This window comes from Xenopus tropicalis, chromosome 5 (assembly GCF_000004195.4).
Source record: "Xenopus tropicalis strain Nigerian chromosome 5, UCB_Xtro_10.0, whole genome shotgun sequence".
In the NCBI taxonomy this organism is placed as follows: Eukaryota; Metazoa; Chordata; class Amphibia; order Anura; family Pipidae; genus Xenopus; species Xenopus tropicalis.
Window position 1 is genome coordinate 136,723,197 of NC_030681.2, and position 22,217 is coordinate 136,745,413.

Consider the following 22,217-nt stretch of genomic DNA (forward strand, 5'->3'; position numbering starts at 1 on the left):
TCTAGAAAGCTTCAAATTATGGAAAGGCCATCTCAGCAGGACTCCACTGCGCTGCTCATATCTACTGATCATGAGCACGCTAATTTGTTACAGGGGAGTCTGTAAGAGTACTATAATGGTTTCTACTCTGTCCCAGAGACCTGTTCCATTTTCCTGCATTGTCCCTTGTAAATTGAAAGGGAGGACAGTAGATTATCCTGAAATCTGCACGTGTATGGCCACTTATAGTAATATCGAAGGTCCTTCAGCCCCAATTGTCCTGTCTGTATACAACCTAAGTAAATTGAGCAATATATCTGCAACACAGGGTCTATTTGTGGGTGTCTGGAAGCTCTGATCACCCCCTCCCATGTGGATTCTTTTATGCAAACGGTGGCATTAAATACAATGTAACAGAGTCATTCCCTGTTTATTAACCTGCCTAAGCACTGGGTAACAAGCTGAAAAGTTCTCAAGCTAAGTCAATTTTTGCAATATGCAATGATAATTGTAAATGCATTGCTGTCATATAAATGAAACAGATCATAGGTTTGGGTTCATTGATGCTTATATACAGCCTGTGGAGCCCACAGTTGTATTTGTGTAGCATGTACACGGAGATGTTATACAGTCGCAAGCAATGTATACAAAGGTGGCCATACATGTCAAGATCTGCTCTTTGGCAAAATCAGGCCATAGGACCAAAGGATGGAATTACAATGACTGATATAGAAGCCATCGGACCAATGTGGTCCCCGATCTGATGGGAAAATCAAACCAGCCCTATCAATACCTGGCCAATTTTCGCCCGGATATCAGTGGGGTAGGCCCTTCGGGGGGCCCCATATCCTTGTCATTCACTGTATCCTTATCACTCACTGTATCCTTATCACTCTCTGTATCCTTATCACTCGCTGTATCCTTATCACTCGCTGTATCCTTATCACTCGCTGTATCCTTATCACTCACTGTATCCTTATAACTCACTGTATCCTTATCACTCACTGTATCCTTATCACTCACTGTATCCTTATCACTCACTGTATCCTTATCACCCGCTGTATCCTTATCACTCGCTGTATCCTTATCACTCGCTGTATCCTTATCACTCGCTGTGTCCTTATCACTCGCTGTATCCTTATCACTCGCTGTATCCTTATCACTCAATGTATCCTTATCACTCACTGTATCCTTATCACTCACTGTATCCTTATCACTCACTGTATCCTTATCACTCGCTGTATCCTTATCACTCAATGTATCCTTATCACTCACTGTATCCTTATCACTCGCTGTATCCTTATCACTCACTGTATCCTTATCACTCGCTGTATCCTTATCACTCGCTGTATCCTTATCACTCACTGTATCCTTATCACTCAATGTATCCTTATCACTCGCTGTATCCTTATCACTCACTGTATCCTTATCACTCAATGTATCCTTATCACTCACTGTATCCTTATCACTCAATGTATCCTTATCACTCACTGTATCCTTATCACTCAATGTATCCTTATCACTCGCTGTATCCTTATCACTCGCTGTATCCTTATCACTCAATGTATCCTTATCACTCGCTGTATCCTTATCACTCGCTGTATCCTTATCACTCGCTGTATCCTTATCACTCGCTGTATCCTTATCACTCGCTGTATCCTTATCACTCGCTGTATCCTTATCACTCAATGTATCCTTATCACTCACTGTATCCTTATCACTCAATGTATCCTTATCACTCGCTGTATCCTTATCACTCACTGTATCCTTATCACTCAATGTATCCTTATCACTCACTGTATCTTTATCACTCACTGTATCCTTATCACTCAATGTATCCTTATCACTCGCTGTATCCTTATCACTCGCTGTATCCTTATCACTCGCTGTATCCTTATCACTCAATGTATCCTTATCACTCGCTGTATCCTTATCACTCGCTGTATCCTTATCACTCGCTGTGTCCTTATCACTCGCTGTATCCTTATCACTGACTGTATCCTTATCACTCACTGTATCCTTATCACTCGCTGTGTCCTTATCACTCGCTGTATCCTTATCACTAGCTGTATCCTTATCACTCGCTGTATCCTTATCACTCGCTGTATCCTTATCACTCGCTGTATCCTTATCACTCGCTATATCCTTATCACTCAATGTATCCTTATCACTCACTGTATCCTTATCACTCGCTGTATCCTTATCACTCGCTGTATCCTTATCACTCGCTGTATCCTTATCACTCGCTGTATCCTTATCACTCGCTGTATCCTTATCACTCGCTGTGTCCTTATCACTCAATGTATCCTTATCACTCGCTGTATCCTTATCACTCAATGTATCCTTATCACTCACTGTATCCTTATCACTCACTGTATCCTTATCACTCACTGTATCCTTATCACTCACTGTATCCTTATCACTCACTGTATCCTTATCACTCACTGTATCCTTATCACTCAATGTATCCTTATCACTCACTGTATCCTTATCACTCACTGTATCCTTATCACTCGCTGTATCCTTATCACTCGCTGTATCCTTATCACTCGCTGTATCCTTATCACTCAATGTATCCTTATCACTCACTGTATCCTTATCACTCACTGTATCCTTATCACTCGCTGTATCCTTATCACTCACTGTATCCTTATCACTCAATGTATACATATCATTTATAAGAGGAAGATCACCCGTTATTTTGCATGTGTTTTGTGAGTTTATTCATTCTATGAAAAATACAGTACTATTTGCTTAAAGGGAACCATAAGTCAATCCTAGTGTTTGCTAATGAATGTAAGTTTATTGTTATGATTATGTATATGTAGTAATCAATTGGCATGGTTGTGCCGTCACTGTTCAAATAGCATGTAAAATCATTTAAAGTGTATCGTATGGGAATGATATGCTGCTGACTTGGTTGCTCGTCTCACAGTTAATCCCAGTTGTTTGGTGGAATAAATATCACATTCAGTAGTTTCACTTAAAGCTTTATACTGACTATAAACTCAGACAGCAGTCTGTTCAAGGGAATAGTCACAGATATTGGAGAGCAGAGACCTCTGGAAACTCAGCAAGGGACAGTGTGCAAAGTGCATTACGTCTTTCCTTTGCAATTAGCAGCTTGTAAATGACCCCTAATGTCGGATTTTCACCCCGCAACTAAAAATATATTCATGGGAGATTTAACATGAAGAAATGTATTAAGCAGACACACAGTGAGTTGGATAAATATCATGTAATTTCATATTTACAACATATACAGCCCTGTCAGTGGCAGACAATGATATAAAGTCTCACTGCAGACTCCTGAAGAAGGCAAAGCTACACGGCACAGCGCTTCCTTATTACATTTAATGTTTCCTTTAAAACTGATTCCTTTGGGGGGCTGGCATCTATGATCACACACTGGGGGTTCTCTATCCTCTTATATGCCTCTTCCACTCTGAAATGCACAAATGAGAAACAGCAAACACCATTAGTCATCAGCCTTAACTATGTTTTTACCATTATGAGTAGATTTTTGTTTGCCGCCCTTCAAAAACAAGCTGAAAAAGTAGAGAGGAATGGGGCAGAGCCTTGGCGTTATCCCTGAAGCACCTAACTGTGCTATTTATGCTTTTCAGAACAAGGTGCAGCTAACTTACAAGTTTAGGGAGTCCCCAGTGGTGCAGTTGGGGTGGGGAGAATTTAGTCTTGAACTTCCATCTAGCCTAAAAATGAATATGCCTAGAAATGCCATATTTTATATTATAAACTGACTGCACTGGCTTAAAGTTCCAGCATCTTTATAGTAGTAATGATATAGGTCGTTACAGTTGTCACAGGAGCTCCCTATCTTGGATTCTGTAGCCCCCCCATTGAACTGTCTGGGACACCACACATGCTCAGTGTGGTCTGAGCAGCTATGGAGAAGCTGAGATTAGGGCTCGTTGCAAATTATCAAGCAGAAAATGAGGGTTGTCTGTCATATAAGCTGACGCTACAGGGCTGATTATTCAATTGATGCAATTGCCCTGGTTTTACATCTGTCATGTAATGTGAATCTGAATGAATTTCTAATCAGCTTTTTACTGTTACATTTATATTCTATATATACAGGATAGTGTGAGTGGGTACCTAAGCTCAGGTAAGTGACAGCAGCACAGAGTATGGGCAGGGAATCAGCAGAAAAGAAGATGGGGGGCTACCGTGGCATATTTGGTGGCACAGATCTTCCCTGCTAAAGGCCTGTGGTTGCCTTGGGCTGGTACAGAAACCCAAAACATAATGTACAACATTTCTGCCCTACTTCTTTAGTTAGGCTTTAGTTCTAATTTAAGCCAGAAGCTTTGCACTAATCCATATATATGTACATAAGGTGCAAGGAGACCTACCTTGTAATTCCAAGCCTCCAGAACCAGTAAAGCAGTTACACAACCATTGTATTAAGGAGCTAAACGAGGACCAAGCCTCGGGGCCACAGCAAAGCATGGGTTTAATATTGTTTGATTTCTGAAAGGTCATTAGTGATTCCTTCATTTTGTGTTTCTGGCTTTTAATAGTATATAATATATGGCTTTGAGGGCAGAAGTGGACAGCCCTAAGCTAAGCAGATGCTCCTAACCAGTTTTCCCCCAGCATTTTATTTGTTTGTACTTGCTGGTGGGTCTAATGAAACCCCCTAGGACTAAGTAAGAACATATAAAAATTGCACCAATAACCTCCTTCATTAAATGTATGTCTGAACAGGTTTCTAATGCTGTACAAAGAGGAGATCTATAAGGAACAAGCAGGGAACATTTCTAGATCTTTAAGGAACAAGCAGAGAATATTTCTAGATCTATAAGGAACAAGCAGGGAATATTTCTAGATCCATAAGGAACCAGCAGGGAATATTTCTAGATCCATAAGGAACCAGCAGGGAATATTTCTAGATCCATCAGGAACCAGCAGGGAATATTTCTAGATCCATAAGGAACCAGCAGGGAATATTTCTAGATCCACAAGGAACCAGCAGGGAATATTTCTAGATATATAAGGAACCAGCGGGGAATATTTCTAGATCTATAAGGAACCAGCAGGGAATATTTCTAGATCTATAAGGAACCAGCGGGGAATATTTCTAGATCTATAAGGAACCAGCGGGGAATATTTCTAGATCTATAAGGAACCAGCAGGGAATATTTCTAGATCTATAAGGAACCAGTGGGGAATATTTCTAGATCTATAAGGAACCAGCAGGGGATATTTCTAGATCTATAAGAAACCAGCAGGGAATATTTCTAGATCTATAAGGAACTAGCGGGGAATATTTCTAGATCTATAAGGAACAAGCAGAGAATATTTGTACATACTTCAGCCGGAACATGGTGTTAGATTCCAATTCCTTTTCTTCCTTGGTTTCTTCCAGTCCACGTCCCCGCATCCGTAGCATTCTCTCCTCATCGCTGACAGTCAGAAGAATGACAAGATCAGGCCTTAACAGATCCTGGGGCCACTGATAAATATCATGACCACAGTGGGGGAGGCTGGGAAGGTTTCCACCTATTTCTGTAGCTATGGCATAAGCAGCCGTGCTGTGCCAATACCTAATAGAACAGACAATAATCCATGCATGAATGTATATTTTGCAGAGAAAAGGTACAGTTTGCTGCTGTTTACATTGCATTTAGCATTTAGTATAATTTTATGAGCCCCTGTGTAACCACCTCTTATATATAGGAGGTCATAATCAGGCCCTGACTGGCAATCTGTGGATTCTGGCAAATGCCAGAGGGGCTGCTGGGAGATGCCATAGACAGTCACTATTTATTGGGCTGCTGGGGTCTGTTAGGGCTTCTGTGTACTTAAAAAGCCAGGGCCTGTTTTGAACCCCAGTCCAGACCTGGCCATAGTGTTGCCTGCATGCTGTAAGCCATTTTAGAAGGGCTAGAATCCCTCTATTGGGGCAGTCTTGGAAATCTGTTATCCAGAAAGCTCTAAAATACAGCATTTCCATTTTCTATAGTGCCTTATTAGGACAAACATTATTACAGGGTGTTTTTAATGTTCCATTGATTTTTAGTAGCCTTAAGGCATGGTACTCAACAGAATGCAAGGACCCCTTATCCTGATATCCTTAGACCCCATTCCGGGTGAAAGACCCTATACAATACGTATATAGGAGAAGGTAAAAGCACAGGGCAGAGCGTTTGTATTATACTTCCTTCCCCACCCCCAGCAGAATCAGCATATTGATTTGTAAGTGTCAGATTCACTTTAATTGATTAGAAGCAAATACAAAGGCCATTTGTTTGACTAACCTGTCCACAATGACCGGAGAATCCATTGATGCCTTGGCTATTTCACAGGCCCCAATGTAGTTGCCGGCGGCATAATACGCTCTTTTTATAAGTGATGGCTCATCATCAAATGTTTTACGCCACTTGCTAATGCAGTCAGGTGGTGACCTGAGTAATGTTGCCTTTAGGCAGTCCCTCAGGGACTCCGTTAGTGTACTTTTCCCTTAGGAAAGAAATGAAAACTTAATATGAAGAGCCATTTAAGTGCAGAGCCGCAGAGATGCATCATGGGACACTGAAGTGCAGGTTATTGATGTTTCCTTTAGAATATAATGCAAGTGGTAAGGTGGGTGTAGGTTAGTACGTGCCTTCAAGGTGCAGTCATGTATTTACCATTCTTACCTACTCTCTGGGATCAACTTACAGCAATCATAGACAAAATGCCACGTTTGGACACAGACACTTAAGAGGCCATTTACTACACTGTGACTATTTCGGGTTGGGCTTTTTGTAGCCAAAACCTGAAAAAGTAGCAGGTAAAAAAAGTGGAAGTTTTCCAATATTTAATATGCGACAATGTGTATATTACATGAAATTGGCACTGTGCCAACCTGCTATGAGTTCTGGAGGCATAATACAGGGAACTGGCACTGCATTCATCCTGCTGGTAACCCTGTGTGCACCAGTGGCTTTAGTCTAAGGATAATGAGATTTGTGCACTATGAAACACTAACATAGATGCTCAGCTATCTATATATTCACTGGGGAGTTGTATATCGAGGCATGTCTACCACAGTGGTTTTGGTCTAAAAATTTGCCACAGCATGCAGAGCTTGCCGCCATTCTTGCCCTGAAAATCTAGTCCGGCAGGAACTGAAGTGAAAGCTGTCCCCAGTGCTGCAAAGCAGTTATAGAGGTGGGGGTCCCAAAAGTACTACTTTGCCTAGGGACCCATTTATTCTTAAGCGGCTCTGACAGCACTGACTGTATACATGAAGCAGTGGGGGGCAGGGAGGCATCATTCAGAGACACAAGTTAAGGTGCAGGTGGAATAGGGACCCCCTGTGGCAGGTTGCACCCATCTACGCCCCTGTCTGCACCCAATTTTCCATCCAGTATGAGGTTCAGAGCGCAAGCAGACCCTGGGCAGAATTGCTTTCTAAATGAGCACAAAGGGTCACACTTACTCCCCTTGTTTTCTTGCACTTCTATCTAAGTAAATGATCCAATAGAATGAAAATAAAATTTAAGGTGGCCATATATGGGCCGGGTACTTCAGACCAATTCAGGAGCTTACTGGCCATGTATGGAGACCCGTTGGACCAGGGACTGCATTGGCTGACAGGGTGCAGAGAGGGGCAGAGAGGGGCGTTGGCTCTGACTGGTCCGATTTCTGTCATTGTAATTCTAACATTTGGCCCTCGGGACAATTACTCCAATATCGACCACATTAGGTGGGAATATTGGTTGCAATATCTGCTCATTTGGCAACCTCGCCAGCTTTAGGCATAGTGCTCATCTCAGCACTTTCACAATTTACATTATTTTTCATTTATCTAGTGGTTTTTAGGATATTAGCAGTTTCGACTGTTAATACAAATATGGCACCTGTTATCCAGAATGCTTGGGACATGGGGTTTACTGGATAATGGGTCTTTCCGTAATTTGGATCTCCACACCTTAAACCTGCTAAAAACCATTTAAACATGAAATAAACCCAATAGGATTACTTTGCCTCCAATAAGGGGTAATTATATCTTAGTTGGGATCAAGTACAGGTACTGTTTTATTATTACAGAGAAAAGGGGATCATTTAACCATTAAATAAACCCAATAGGGCTGTTCTACCCCCAATAAGGGGTAATTATATCTTAGTTGGGATCAAGTACAGGTACTGTTTTATTATTACAGAGAAAAGGGAATCATCTAACCATAAAATAAACCCAATAGGGCTGTTCTGCCCCAATAAGGGGTAATTATATCTTAGTTGGGATCAAGTACAGGTACTGTTTTATTATTACAGAGAATAGGGAATCATTTAACCATTAAATAAACTCAATAGGGCTGTTCTGCCCCAATAAGGGGTAATTATATCTTAGTTGGGATCAAGTACAGGTACTGTTTTATTATTACAGAGAAAAGGGAGTCATTTAACCATTAAATAAACCCAATAGGGCTGTTCTGCCCCCAATAAGGGGTAATTATATCTTAGTTAGGATCAAGTACAGGTACTGTTTTATTATTACAGAGAAAAGGGAATCATTTAACCATTAAATAAACCCAATAGGGCTGTTCTGCCCCCAATAAGGGGTAATTTTATCTAAGTTGGGATCAAGTACAGGTACTGTTTTATTATTACAGAGAAAAGGGAATCATTTAACCATTAAATAAACCCAAAGGACTGTTCTGCCTCCAATAAGGGGTAATTTTATCTAAGTTGGGATCAAGTACAGGTACTGTTTTATTATTACAGAGAAAAGGGAATCATTTAAACATGAAATAAACCCAATAGGGCTGTTCTGCCCCCAATAAGGGGTAATTATATCTTAGTTGGGATCAAGTACAGGTACTGTTTTATTATTACAGAGAAAAGGGAATCATTTAACCATTAAATAAACCCAATAGGGCTGTTCTGCCTCCAATAAGGGGTAATTTTATCTTAGTTGGGATCAAGTACAGGTACTGTTTTATTATTACAGAGAAAAGGGAATCATTTAACCATTAAATAAACCCAATAGGGCTGTTCTGCCCCCAATAAGGGGTAATTATATCTTAGTTGGGATCAAGTGCAGGTACTGTTTTATTATTACAGAGATGAAGATAGACATTTTTACAAATGTGAATTATTTGATTACAATAGAATTATAGGAGATGAGCTTCGCATAATTCAGAGTTTTCTGGATAACGGGTCCCATACCTATACCGCAGTAACTGTGGTGTTAACTGACTAGGTGGTGTAAAGTCACTTAACATCACTGACTAATTCATTCTAAAAAAAAAAAAAAAGCTTCTCTGCAAAATTCCTGCTTTTAGAAGTCTAAGACTGCAATATCTCAGAAACCAGTAAATATAAAAAGTGAATGCATATTTCAAAAGTGTTCAGGTGTTTTGAGTAAGCTTACAATAATATTCTATGTGGGGTTATAACCAAATGAATGACCACTTGCCTAGGTACTGAGCCATCTCGATGACAGCGGCTAAATACAGTACTACTATGGTAACTTCAGAGCTGATCCCTTGGTAGAAGCTGTATTGCCGGCATTCCTGTATTTAGCTGAGTGTACATTTTAACAAAACGTTTGTACTAAAAATAGTAATCATGTTATGAATGGAGCTACACTGGGCTACACCGCACCCAAGCTGTTAGGCACCAATCAGGAGAGTGAATACAACACCCTGTGCCATCGTGCCTATTAACACTTGTAGCCGGTAACCTAATGCCCTTATTAGTTATGTATCAACCCACACCGGTTTCTGGCTCACCTGTGGCATCAAGTCCCTCAATAACAATAACAGGATAACGTCCTTTCTTTGTGCCGGTGTCACACTGATCCAGAAGTTCTAGAATCCTCGTGGCTTCTGGGATACATGCAGAACACTGAAAACATGTGGCAAGTTCAGCTGTCAGTATACATGTGACAAAAGGCTCATTCAAGGATTTAACTATACATTTGGGGAATAAACCAGTAGTGTTCCATTACTCTAATTTAGATCTGCTACCTATGGAAATGAAAGTAAACACGACATACAGCATAAGTGCAAGCTCTACAGCCAACACAGGGTAGATATACTAAAGCAAAATTGCCCCCTATACTGCTTATTAACTATGGTAAATCCTGTGCCTACTGTAAGGCAGAGGAGGTATAGGGGGTCCAGTGGGGTCACTGACTGATATAAGCAGCTTCAGTGCATTTATGAAAAAAATGTCTTATTTTCAACGTTTGGGGCGACATATATATATATATAGTATACAGGGAGGAGCACACCCTATAAAAGTCCAAATGCCCTTGGTGCAGGTCAAAAAACAAAAATATAATAGAAAGAGTGCCGCACACATAGGGACTTGATACAAAAGAAAGATCATTTCCAGATTCCCCAGTAACCCTGCAGTTTTTCTGTGTAAGTGCAGCACCACTCATGGCCACTAGATGTCGCAAAATTACATCAAACAAAACGACTTCGAAGTCAACATTAGTGTAGTAAATGTAAAAGTGTAGTAAATTAGCAGTTGCTAATTACCATGTCATTCATTATTTAACATAATTAACCTTTTATTGCCGGTTAGCTCTGTATATGTGGATATGAAACCCACTTACCTCTTGTAACACGGTGCGAGCGCTACTCAGGGAATAGTACACAGCAGAGAGTAGTATATTAAGCGCAAATGGGGACGGGTCCGGCTCCCCCACTCTCACTACCCGAGAAGGTCCCGTCTGGCTTCCCAGTTCCAATGGGGTCTGCCAGATCTCCCCCTGTGGCCCCTCTGTGTAAGTGCAGCAGTTGCTGTGCTGCCTGTGCTCTCTGAGAAGGTGCTTCAGCTTGTGCTGGGTGCTGCTGCAGTTGTGGGGGTCCCAGATAAAGAAGCCCCTCTGCAGGGAAGTGTGGGGCTCCTGTGGGAGGTAGGAGAGAAGCCTCAGCAGCTGGCATGTAGCAGGCAATACCTGGGCGAGCTGTTGCCCCAGGGCTCTGTGCAGTCTGGCAGCGCTTACTGGGTGGGGGTCAGTAATACCCACTGACAGGGCAGTGCCCCCATGGGCCAGCATTGGCCACTCATTGCAGTTGGCAGAAGCCTGATCCTTACTGTGCAGTGCTGTGAAATAAAAGGGTTCAGGGTGGCCCAGGCTGGGGCTGGCATCCACTGCAAAGACTCTGTGGCCCCAATCTGCCCCGCAGTGGCTCTGATAAGTGCTCATGATACGGCTGTGAGTTTTGGCTATAAAACAGCTCCTGGGTATTAGCCCTACAGCTGGCCCGGTGGCTACTAGGCGTGACAAGAGCCCGGCTGCGCTCCTGCCTAGCAACATGCGGCTACTGGCCCAGACTGAGCGTCTGCTACTGCGGGATTTATTATTAACCGGTCTGTACAGGAAAGGAAAGTGAAAGTCACTCGTTTCCTAAACCCTCTTTTATCTCCCGAGTCCTTAAGGCACCAGGCTCCGCCCCCAATACTCACTCGGCTGGCACTTGCGCTTCCCAGCTGCCTGGTTTCGTTTCTCTGGTTACAGCCAGTCGGAAAGTCCATTTCCCAACTAGATCTGAGCAGCAGCTAAAGGGAAACTGAACAGTTATTTGTTATTAAATAAAGGGAGGGAGGGTGTGTGTGATGACATAATACAAAGGGCATGTTATTGTACTTTATGTTACATAATTGCTAGATACAACTCCCACATCAAGGCCATTTACTCTCTCTCTAGCTCTGTGTATATATATATAGATAGATAGATATAGATAGATAGATAGATACAGAGCCAGAGAGAGAGTAAATGGCCTTGATGTATGTATGTATGTATATCTTTATTTATAAAGTGCTACTTATGTACGCAGCGCTGTACAGTAGAATACATTAATACAAACGGGGTTATTAAGATAATGAAAGATAATGTGGGAGTGAGAGTATATATCACATACATACATACACATAGTGCACCAGGTGGGCCCAGGGGTCAGTGGCCATGACCATTAGGCCTGCTTTATGGTCATTCCCTATTTCTGTATGGGAACAGAGAGGAGAAATAGATGGAAGGATAGATGCTAGCATGTAAATAAAAGAGACTAGGAGAAGAAAGAGGTTGGGCAAGGAAAGTTGGAAACATTTTTGGAGAGTGGGCCTAGGTCTAAGGTTTTGTGGTGGGCCCCTAAGTTGCCAGTCCGACACTGCATACACATATATTATACAAACTGCACTCAAATGTTTCCCCTTTGCCATGACCCAGTGGCCTAACTATAGAGGAAGCAGCCCTTGCAGTTGTAGGGGGCCAGAGGGCCCAAGGGGGCTGCTATAGCCCCTCTGAAGATTTATTTTGTGTGTAGGGTGGGGTGTAGCCTGCAATTGTTACACCACTGCCTTTACCCACCCCAGAGAGAGTGATCTCTTACCCAAAACCCCCGGCCGGTGCTCCTGTTAGGAGAAAACTGCACCAGCCCGGGGTAAATGCACTCAGCGATCCTCTTCCTTCCTTCTCCTTTTGCAGTGATCCCAGCGGCCCACACATGCTCAGTTGAGCAAAAAGCCAAATTTTTTGTTAAAGTTTAGCTTTTCACTCTACTGCTCATGCACGGAGACCAAAGAAGGAAGAGGATGGCTTTATCACATACACCCCTGCGCAGTTTCCTCCTAACGGGAGCACCGGCCTGCAGGTATAAATACAGATAATGCTCAGAATTATTTGTTGATACAGCCCCCAATTCACCATATACTGTATGCCCAGATTGTCAGGCAGTATGGATAAAACTGGCCAGCCATATTTTCAGCTTCTATACCTAGCTTTACCTTCCACTCATTGTCTGACGTTGCCTCAGCCCCCCGTTACTCTGTTAGGGTTCTGCAAAGACAAAGCATCATGTAATGAATTGGACCTGCTTAGAATTGCATCAGCGCTACATCCGGAGGTGTCTCACTAGAGACTGATTAGAGAATCGCTTGTTCCCTGAGCCACCTGCAACCCACAATTTGCTCTTCCAATGACTCCAGTCACAGGGGGATTCCGGCAGCCACACACACTCATCACTGGGCGGCTTTTCCCATATATCTGTATATACTATTTATACCATATTGCTTTTGTTTGTGTAAAATACTAAAAAAAAAGAGAGATATAAAGGAGAAGTTCACATTTAAATGTATTTTTATCATGTTTTACATGTACTAATCTTAAGTAATCTTGTTTCGTTTGGTCCTACTTATTTGAAAAACTCCTGGGTACATGTTTTGTTGTAATTTGTTGTACCCTATGGAATGCTGTAATCTGATTGGGTCAGAGAGAATGGCGGGTCATTGTTAGCGTGGGGTGGGAATTAAATATTGCAGTAAGTTTTGCATCATTCAGTGTCTATGGGAAACAAGATAATAGGGGGGCCCGTAGATATGAAGGGCTTTGAATGTTGGAGGCCATGTTTTTTTTAACCAAAAATACCTGTCCATGTAAAAAAGAGGATGGTCCCCCTTCCACTACGCCAGTGCATCAGAAAGAGGCATTATGGTCTGATCTACTAGGTGGTGCAACTATAGAGAAAGTAGGGGGGGGGCAACTGTGGGGTCTGCTTCCTCTATAGTTTTAGAAACTGTAGTACCTATTGGCCCTCCCAGCCACTCCCCCCTGCTCTCCTAGGCGGGACCCTCCGCAGATTTTTTTGTTGGGGTTCAGGGTGGGGTGGCTTAGTTACACCACTGATATAACTACCGAGGGAACCCTGGAATTGACTCCATGCTCAGAGTGCTGGTAGCTGCAGGTTCCCCAGTGCCAACAGACACACTGGCACTGGATTAAGAAGGATTGACACAGCGCACAGTGATGATCAAATTTTTTGCTGCCAGTTATGGATTCAATGCGAAATTCCACATTTCACCATTGGCGAATGGGTGCAAAAATTCGGCGAGTGAGGAAAAAGTCAAAAAAGTCAAAAAAAGTCACGTTCATGTCATAAAAGTCGCATTTGGATAAATGTATGGCATTTCGCAAAATTTTCGGCAAACAGAAACGGGACAGGTTCGCTCACGACTATTAGCGCAGATACAGACATGCAAGGAGCGTGTTTGGCCACATCTGTAATGCATGGCTTTCATGCTCGCAAGATTTTGCATCTATTTTAGCATTTGTTTATGTATTTTCAAAAGAGCTTTGTCGTGTCTCTGGTGCATTCATTTTCTAACAAGCCCTGGCCAGTCAGAATGAGCATTAATGCCAATATTATTCATTTGTCTAATTGTGTCTGTAAGTTACCCTCCCATATAGATTGTAAGCTCTACGGGGCAGGGATCTCCATCCTCTTGTGCCTTTGACTCTTAACTTATTGCAACTGTATTTACATTGTATTTATTTGTGCTTATTGTTATACTTTGTATTTATCTATTATTATCTTAATAACCCCCTGTTTGTATTAATGTATTCTACTGTACAGCGCTGCGTACATAAGTAGCGCTTTATAAATAAAGATATACATACATTTGTAACAAAGATCACAGGCATAGAAAGGGTGTAATAAAGGGCACGGTTCCTGCCTTTGAGTGTTTGCTACGTATGAAAATCAGAACAGAAAGCAGCAGAGCAATGCAGCGTCGCTCCCTGACAATAACAAGCCGCCACTAGGTGCTCCAAAGAGCCTGGGAAACCGAAACTGCCTGTCTGTCGCTCATGTGAGGTTCACTTCTGAGGAATAGAATGTGAAACTTAACCAGATAATGCCTGGCCATATTTACTGTTTCTGGGCTGGCCGTAAGGGTATAAATACTCCACTCACATCATTGCAAACCATTGGCAAATTTGGCTACATTGCTGCACTGATACCCCAGTACCTCTCACTGTGCAAGATGCTGCCTCTCTTTGCTCTACCAATGATGGAAATGCTCTCTGCTGTTTGGGGGAATTTTAAGTTCCTTTTACACAGCATAAATATATTCTTTTTCTGGTGCTGGCTGGAAATCTTAGGGAAGCAGAAAACGTCACCTCTAACCAGAAAGCCGGAGCCTGAAGATGGCACCAAGGTGAAGCCAACCAGCGTGAATTATCATTTCACCCGGCAGTGCAATTACAAATGTGGCTTCTGCTTCCACACAGCAAAGACTTCTTTTGTGCTGCCTATAGAAGAAGCCAAGAGGGGGCTTACTATGCTCAAAGCTGCAGGTAGGTCCAGAGAACATTCAATCTGGTCTTTCTCTGAGGTGTGTGGGAAAGATTCTCTATTTAGTACTTATTGCTTTTTAAGGCTAAGCAAGCATTTTACCAATGATTGGGCATATGACTTCCATTAACTATTGTCTTCTTACCTTCTGTAGGCATGGAAAAGATCAATTTCTCTGGTGGGGAACCTTTCCTGCAAGAGAGAGGTCATTATGTGGGAAAACTGGTCCAGTTCTGCAAAGAGGAGCTGAAACTACCAAGTGTCAGCATTGTGAGCAATGGCAGTCTGATTACGGAGAGGTGGTTCAAACTATACGGTGAGCAGAGCAACCGCTATTTAAATCTTCATCTTTAAATTAACTATTAGTATGATGTAGAAAGTGATTATCTGAGACAGTTTGCCATTGGTCTTCATTTTTTATTTTTGGGGGGCGGGAGTTAACAGTTATTTAGATTTGTGTTCAGCAGTGCTCCAGTTTGGAATTTCAGCAGCCATCTGGTTGCTAGTGTTTTGTTTACCATAGCAACCAGGCAGTAGTTTGAGTAAGACACATAACAGAGAAAGAGAAGTAATAAAGAGAGTAAAGAGAAGTAATAAAAAGTAATAAGAGAAAGAGAAGTAATAAAGAGAGTAAAGAGAAGTAATAAAAAGTAACAATAAGGATACAATTGGAAGCTGACAAAGCAATAGTTTTTGGCTGCTGGGGTCAGTTAGAAGATGTAGAAGAGAAGAGGAAAAAATTAAGAAAAACTAGAAAAAATAAATAATGAAGACCAAGTGCAAAGTTGCTACAATAAGGACCTTCTATAACATACTAAAAGTTGAACCGCCCCTTTACATTCTCTTCCCAGTATACTGTATGTTATTCACAGCAGTGAGTGTCTTGGGGTGGGCTTTTTTACCTGTCCCCATCATTAAGTGATACTTAGGTGATATTGGACATAAAGTATGTATGTATGTATGTATATCTTTATTTATAAAGCGCTACTTATGTACGCAGCGCTTTACAGTAGAATACATTAATACAAACAGGGGGTTAATAAGATAATAATAGATAAATACAAAGTATAACAATAAATACAGATAGATACAAGATAAATACAGTTGCAATAAGTTAAGAGTCGAGGACACAAGAGGAAGGAGGTCCCTGCCCCGTAGAGCTTACAATCTATATGGGAGGGTAACTAACAGACACAAATAGGCAAATATAAGTGCTGTAGGTCACAGTGGGTGACACTACAATATAAGTGCCAGTTCCCAGATCAGGTGCTGGGCGAGTGCTCCAAAAGGTAGTCTTTAACTTTAGTTTTAAAAAGACTGGGGGAGGATTCTCTCCGGAGGAAATCAGGGAGGGCATTCCAATATAGTGGGTGTGTTTCAGGCTTGATGGGGTGGATTAGGGGCATTGCCAGTCATTCAATTTAATTAGTTTAATTTTCTTTTTCAATTGGGATTCCATTCTGTTTAGTGGGCAGATGATCAAAGGGCAGATAACTGGGGCCACCTGAGAGGGGGGGGGGGGCGCTGCTAACTAAGTACTATGGGGACCCCATGATTTCTCATGGCACCCTGGCAACACACAAATTTGAACTTAAAAATGCATACTGATCCTATATGAGATCTGAGTGAGGCTCAAGTGTCAGATCATTGTATCAGTTAGATTTGGCCCCATCACTGTGTAGGCAATGATCCACTTATTTGGCAACCTTATGAGTAAAGCAGATCTACCTGTGTGGGCCAGTTTAAGCTGTTGGTCAGACTGTAGTCAGTAGCAACATGGCAGCTCTCAAAGAAATATATAAACATAACGTTTCTGATAACTGTACATGTGGAGGTCATTTATAAAGACTGGACAAATTAGCACTTGGACAGTAACCTATAGCAACCAATCAGTGATTCCGTCTTTTCATCTAGCTGAAGGTTAAGCAATAAAAGCAAATACCTGATTGGTTGCCATGGGTTACTGCCCAGGTGCAAATTTGCCCAGTCTTTATAAATGACCCCCAGTCTAACTGAAGTACTTACCATTTCATAAAAAGCTCACTTGAACCGAAATAATTCCGTACAACAGGAGGGTCTTTAATTGAATCAACTCTCTGTTCTCCTTAGGGGAATATCTGGACATCCTCGCCGTGTCCTGCGACAGCTTTAATGAGGATGTGAACAAGTTAATTGGACGAGGACAAGGAAAGAAAAACCATGTGGAGAATTTGCTAAAAATAAGACAGTGGTGCCAGGATTATAACGTTGCTTTTAAAATAAACTCCGTCATTAACCGATACAATGTTGATGAGGACATGAACGATGAAATCTCTCTGATTAATCCAATTCGCTGGAAGGTACGTCACATGAACAGTGCCAGATCTTATTGGCCAGGGGTTAAAGGGGTTTTTTTACCTAAAAAAAATGATATTGTGTAGACAGCTGTAGTCTAAAAGAAATTGCAATTAATCTTTTTTTGCGATTTGTTTAGTTATTTACAATTTTGCTTTGCATTACTCTTTGACCTACCCTAGCAACCTGGCAGCAGGATCAATAGAAGGGGGACTGGAAAAAAAGACAAATTAAAAATAAGTTGCCTATTAAAGAATCTTATCATGTAGGTACCTTATCTACATGATACCGACGTTCCAGGTTTTACCTACCAAAAATCCTGGCACCTATCTAACTTTTTAAAAATGAAAACCTGCCCCCAGTGCCCCCTTATTTCATGTTTGTATTGAAGTAATGTGGGGCTGGGGGGGGAAGATTGATACTGACACATTCCTGTAAGCACCTGGATAATTTATGTATAATTTTACAAGGTGAATATATGCCAACGTGGCAGCTTAATAGTCTGGGTATGGGCCCTAACAACAGCCCGCCCACTTGATTTCTGGCCAGAAAGGTGGGTGTGTGTTTATACAGGGCAATAATGAAACAAAAGAGAAAGTAGAATGGGAAAGGTACAGAATAGAAGGATGAAGTCAGTTTTATGAAGTCTATTGCCAATGAGTTAGCAGTTGAAAGGATATATTGCAGTGTGTATGCACAATGGGACTGGCCATACGGGCTGCTTGCAGGGAACATATACAGTGACCAGAGGGCATGCCCAGTCAGTCCAGCCATTTATTTATAATTCCAACTGCAACTGACATGGTTTTCATTTTATTATTTCTGAATTCAAGCTATATATAAAAAAAAATATTAAACAAAAATGTGCTCCCTGCACAGGTTTTCCAGTGCCTTATTATCGAAGGAGAAAATGCCGGGGAAGAGGCCTTGAGACAGGTCGAGACATTCATTATTAGCAACAAGGAATTCAAAGGTTTTCTGGATCGTCACAGAAACATCAAATGTTTGGTCCCTGAATCAAATGAGCAGGTAATGACTATAGTTATGAATCCATAGAAATACTGAAGCCAGAAATGGGGCATCACCAGTGCTGGAATAGGGTAGGGTTCTGTGAAATATTAAGAGTTGAGAATCCTAGAACTTTGTTTTTGTAATACCGGAGCTTTCTTTGCTCCTTTCCAAATAAAAGGGAGGAGGATAAAAGGGGAGAAACGATTGCTGGGAGAAAAGTTGAGAAGAAAAGAGGCATCATAGAGGGTATAGACACAGGAGAGAAGAATAAAATGGTAGAAACAAAAAGGAAGAAAACATTAGCAAACTGAGGAATAATGACGGTTGATATATAGTAAAAAATGTGGGGTAATATTTAATATGCTGGGTTTGTACTGTCACAACACACAATACACAGGCAGGGTACTATGTTTGCCGAAGTTGAATTGCCTAAATTAGGATGTATCTCTAAGGTCATAATTAATAAATATGTACTTAAATTTGGACTATAAAGATAGTCCTTTTAAGCAAGAATTTCTGCATTGAAGGAGGTCTCATTAAAGAAAATTGTCTTGCAAAACAATTAAAAAGAATAGAAAGGAGTACACAGGTTAACAGTCATGCGATAACAGAAATAATTAGATTTAAGCAAAGCCAGTAGACCTTGGGATGCCAGCAATAATGCATTATTACTTATCCTTTTAGTCTGGAGCTTCATTTTATATAGTAAATCAGATACTTAGTTTTTAGATGCAATTGTTTTTGCTTCACTGCATCCCTAAGGCTTATAAATGTTGTAGTTCAGCAGCGCACATGTATAGGCTTGGGTCAATTCAGGTTTGAGAGTTTATGAAGGCATTAGTTTGTGGGCTTTGGGTTAATCCAAACTCGGCCCACCCCTGCCGCACATCTACCTCTGGGGGCACATTTACACCACCAATGGTAGTTTGCTCTTCCAGAGATCTAGAGAATGTTAGCTGTACCTGTTCAAATCTCAGTGCCCTTTCTTTCCAAGTACTTACATCTGACCAATGGGAAAGTGTGATATTATGGCACATATCTACTCTCCACATGCCTGTAGCGCTGCTTGCCTGCCCAATCATAAGTGCCATAATCCAAAACTCCCTTTGTTTAGATGTGGCCACTTGAAAAAAGATGGATATCCTGACTCCAAGATTTGAACAAGATAATCTGGCAAAAAGTGAGGGACTGATTCACCTTCCAGTTAAAGAAAGAGAGATGAGTGGGCTTTCACTTGGGGAGAATTAATTTATTCTTAATGATGCTGTTAATTTAATAGGGCAGTTTTTTTTTCTCAAGTTATTAGTTATTTAGCCCTGGTTTTATTATTTTTTTATTATTTTGCAGATGCGCAATTCCTATCTCATCTTGGATGAATACGTAAGTTATCTCTATATTTACTCCAATGATACACACTGTATGTTCCTGTGAGCATGCTCTTACGTTACTCTTGCATTGTACATATTGATGTCTACTGTTCTGTGAATTATGAGTTAAATAGACCCATAAAGCATACATATAAGATAAAGCACCCACATTGTTCACCTAAATAGCTCTGACAAATTTTGCAGCAGCAGCCGAAACGTTAGTTTGACGTTACAATAAATAAATAATATTCTTTTTCTTCACTAAGACCTGTGAGTGCGGCATTTTGTTTTGCATGCTATATATATATATATATATATATATATATATATATATGCCCTAAAAATGTAGTTAACTGCCTGGGTGCTGGTCAAATAAACTAAATATAGACCCAGAGTACTGCACCCACTGGGACTTAATATACAGTACAGAAAAAAGTTTTATTACAAAAAATCCAACGTTTCAATCACAAACAGTGCTCTTCCTCAGGGACAAAAAGTCTATTAGAGACTAATTAACCTTCTTGTAGGTTTTGGGGTGTAGGAGGAAACAGGAGTACCCAGAGGAACCTACACAGACACGGGGAGAACAAACTCCTTGCAGATAGAGCCCTGGCTAGAATATTCAATGCACAGAACAGTTAAAATGTTTGATTTGTAGACATTACTAATGCCTTGAAAATAAACAATATTCCTTTTGTCTTTTTTTAGATGCGTTTTTTGGACTGTAGGAATGGGCGTAAGGATCCCTCGAAATCTATCCTCGATGTCGGCATTGACAACGCAATACAGTTCAGCGGATTTGATGAGAAAATGTTCTTCAAAAGGGGCGGAAAATACGTTTGGAGCAAAGCAGATTTAAGGCTGGAGTGGTGAAAGCCGATCCTTTCCCACCCAATGGACGATGCACTTTTGTAGCTTTTTTGTGTGTTTAAGCAATGTGTGTTATTTTTTATTGTTATAATGAGATTTGTATTTTGTTTAATATATGATATGTGTAACAGTATTAATTAGCATGTACAGCATGATGTCATTCAGTTACTCAATGCTCCTCCCAAGTAGGGTTGACACAAGCCCAGTTTTGACCTGGATGGCCTGGTTTTCGATATATTGGGGTTTTTACCAGCCCTGCCCACAACATCATCCGCCCCGCACCCGTGACATCCCTGACCCGCCCACTTCCTGGAAGATGAAAGGTGGCAACCCTACTCCAAGCCCAGTTTAATTATGTCATCAGGACTATGGAGACTGATTGGTGTCCTTTGCTCCTAAGTAACAGCTTACAAGCATTAATAATGGAGATTCTCTTAGCTCTTTCCAGCCTATTGCACTTATGTATACATCATACCAGCAACCCACATAGGGAATGTATATAGACCCCAGAAGGGCTGTTTATTTTTGCACCCCAGTCCTGAAATGGATACATATTCCAATAATGTGCACTACTGCTATTTAAGCTGGAAAAAAGAAGAAAAGTCACAGGTTACATAGCAGATAGCAGATCAGCTCTGTAGAATACAATGGGAATCTATGCAACCTATCTGTTTTCTACTGTGTAACCTTTGTCTTTTCTCCTTTTTTTAATTTGAATGGCTGTCCCCGTGGCTACACATGTATATAGTATTTCCATTGCATAGCACTTTAGACTTGTATCCCTCAGGTTGTTGGGAGCTAGACCTCCTTATACCTTACTCAAGCAACCCTCCTGTAGCCTCCCTGCTCTAGTAGAGTTTTTGTTAAATGTAAGCACAGCTACTACATTCCTTACTTTTTTTGCAACCCAAAGCTGCAATAGGAAACAGCCTCCAGAAAATGTAGTTTAACAACATCCAGAGGCTTACAGGTTGAATGTGCATCAGTGTACAGGGTAAATATGGATTATGAATAAAGAAAATGTTTTGTCTTATATTTATTTTAAAAAAATATAGCACTTTTGTATATAAAATGACTAAATGACTTGTTTATCTGAAATATTGTGTCAATCTATGTACATTTAAGAGTGTTTTTATTCTTAAAATAAACAAGATTTATTTTTCTCATTTTTCTCACTATCTTTATCCTCTACAAACATTATTAACTTTATTGTTGGCCTAAATAGGATCCTGCAATGCACAAAGTCTATTCCTTATAGAGTATTGCTGGCATGTCTGGGGTTAATGCACCTATTGATCTGTTCTGACATAGCTGGTGTGTAATTCTTTTTCCTACACTTTATTGCTGACATGTCTGAGGCTTATTCAATACAATGAGTCAGTTTTCTACACGGTATTGCTGACATGTCTGAGCTTTATTCAATGCAAAGAGTCAGTTTTCTACACTGTATTGCTGACATGTCTGAGGTTTATTCAATGCAAAGAGTCAGTTTTCTACACTGTATTGCTGACATGTCTGAGCTTTATTCAATGCAAAGAGTCAGTTTCCTACACTGTAT

General features: G+C 41.0%; 2 protein-coding genes across 3 annotated transcripts; one reads left to right on the forward strand and one right to left on the reverse strand.

Annotated features, from left to right (window-relative positions):
• Positions 1 to 3,198: 3,198 nt before the first annotated feature.
• Positions 3,199 to 11,509, reverse strand: cmpk2 (cytidine monophosphate (UMP-CMP) kinase 2, mitochondrial). 2 transcript variants are annotated; one of them, XM_031902898.1, is made up of 6 exons: positions 11,416 to 11,509; positions 10,559 to 10,852; positions 9,726 to 9,840; positions 6,264 to 6,465; positions 5,316 to 5,549; positions 3,199 to 3,424 (listed from the first exon to the last, which is right to left on the reverse strand). In XM_031902898.1, exons 1-6 carry the CDS (start codon positions 11,482 to 11,484, stop codon positions 3,304 to 3,306), a joined length of 1,035 nt encoding a protein of 344 aa, XP_031758758.1. In that variant the 5' UTR covers positions 11,485 to 11,509; the 3' UTR covers positions 3,199 to 3,303. The 2 variants fall into 2 exon arrangements, with proteins under 2 accessions (XP_031758758.1, XP_017949966.1); XM_018094477.2 differs by lacking the exon at positions 11,416 to 11,509 and having other exon boundaries at positions 10,559 to 11,386.
• Positions 11,510 to 14,573: 3,064 nt separating this feature from the next.
• Positions 14,574 to 21,821, forward strand: rsad2 (radical S-adenosyl methionine domain containing 2). Its single transcript, XM_002935027.4, has 6 exons — positions 14,574 to 15,079; positions 15,232 to 15,393; positions 17,187 to 17,416; positions 18,291 to 18,440; positions 19,770 to 19,802; positions 20,498 to 21,821. The coding sequence occupies exons 1-6, from the start codon at positions 14,638 to 14,640 to the stop codon at positions 20,660 to 20,662; spliced, it is 1,182 nt and encodes a 393-aa protein (XP_002935073.2). The 5' UTR covers positions 14,574 to 14,637; the 3' UTR covers positions 20,663 to 21,821.
• The last annotated feature ends 396 nt before the right edge of the window (positions 21,822 to 22,217 follow it).

Bases quoted from the DNA above. Each gene is read 5' to 3' on its own strand.
- cmpk2 (XM_018094477.2), bottom strand. From the start codon at position 11,266: ATGTTGCTAGGCAGGAGCGCAGCCGGGCTCTTGTCACGCCTAGTAGCC. The intron at 9,841-10,558 runs GTAAGTGGGTTT...ACATGTTTTCAG, and splicing joins CTCGCACCGTGTTACAAGAG to TGTTCTGCATGTATCCCAGA. The intron at 3,425-5,315 runs GTATGTACAAAT...TGTGCATTTCAG, and splicing joins AACACCATGTTCCGGCTGAA to AGTGGAAGAGGCATATAAGA.
- rsad2 (XM_002935027.4), top strand. From the start codon at position 14,638: ATGCCTGGCCATATTTACTGTTTCTGGGCTGGCCGTAAGGGTATAAAT. The intron at 17,417-18,290 runs GTACGTCACATG...CTCCCTGCACAG, and splicing joins TTAATCCAATTCGCTGGAAG to GTTTTCCAGTGCCTTATTAT. The intron at 18,441-19,769 runs GTAATGACTATA...ATTATTTTGCAG, and splicing joins TCCCTGAATCAAATGAGCAG to ATGCGCAATTCCTATCTCAT.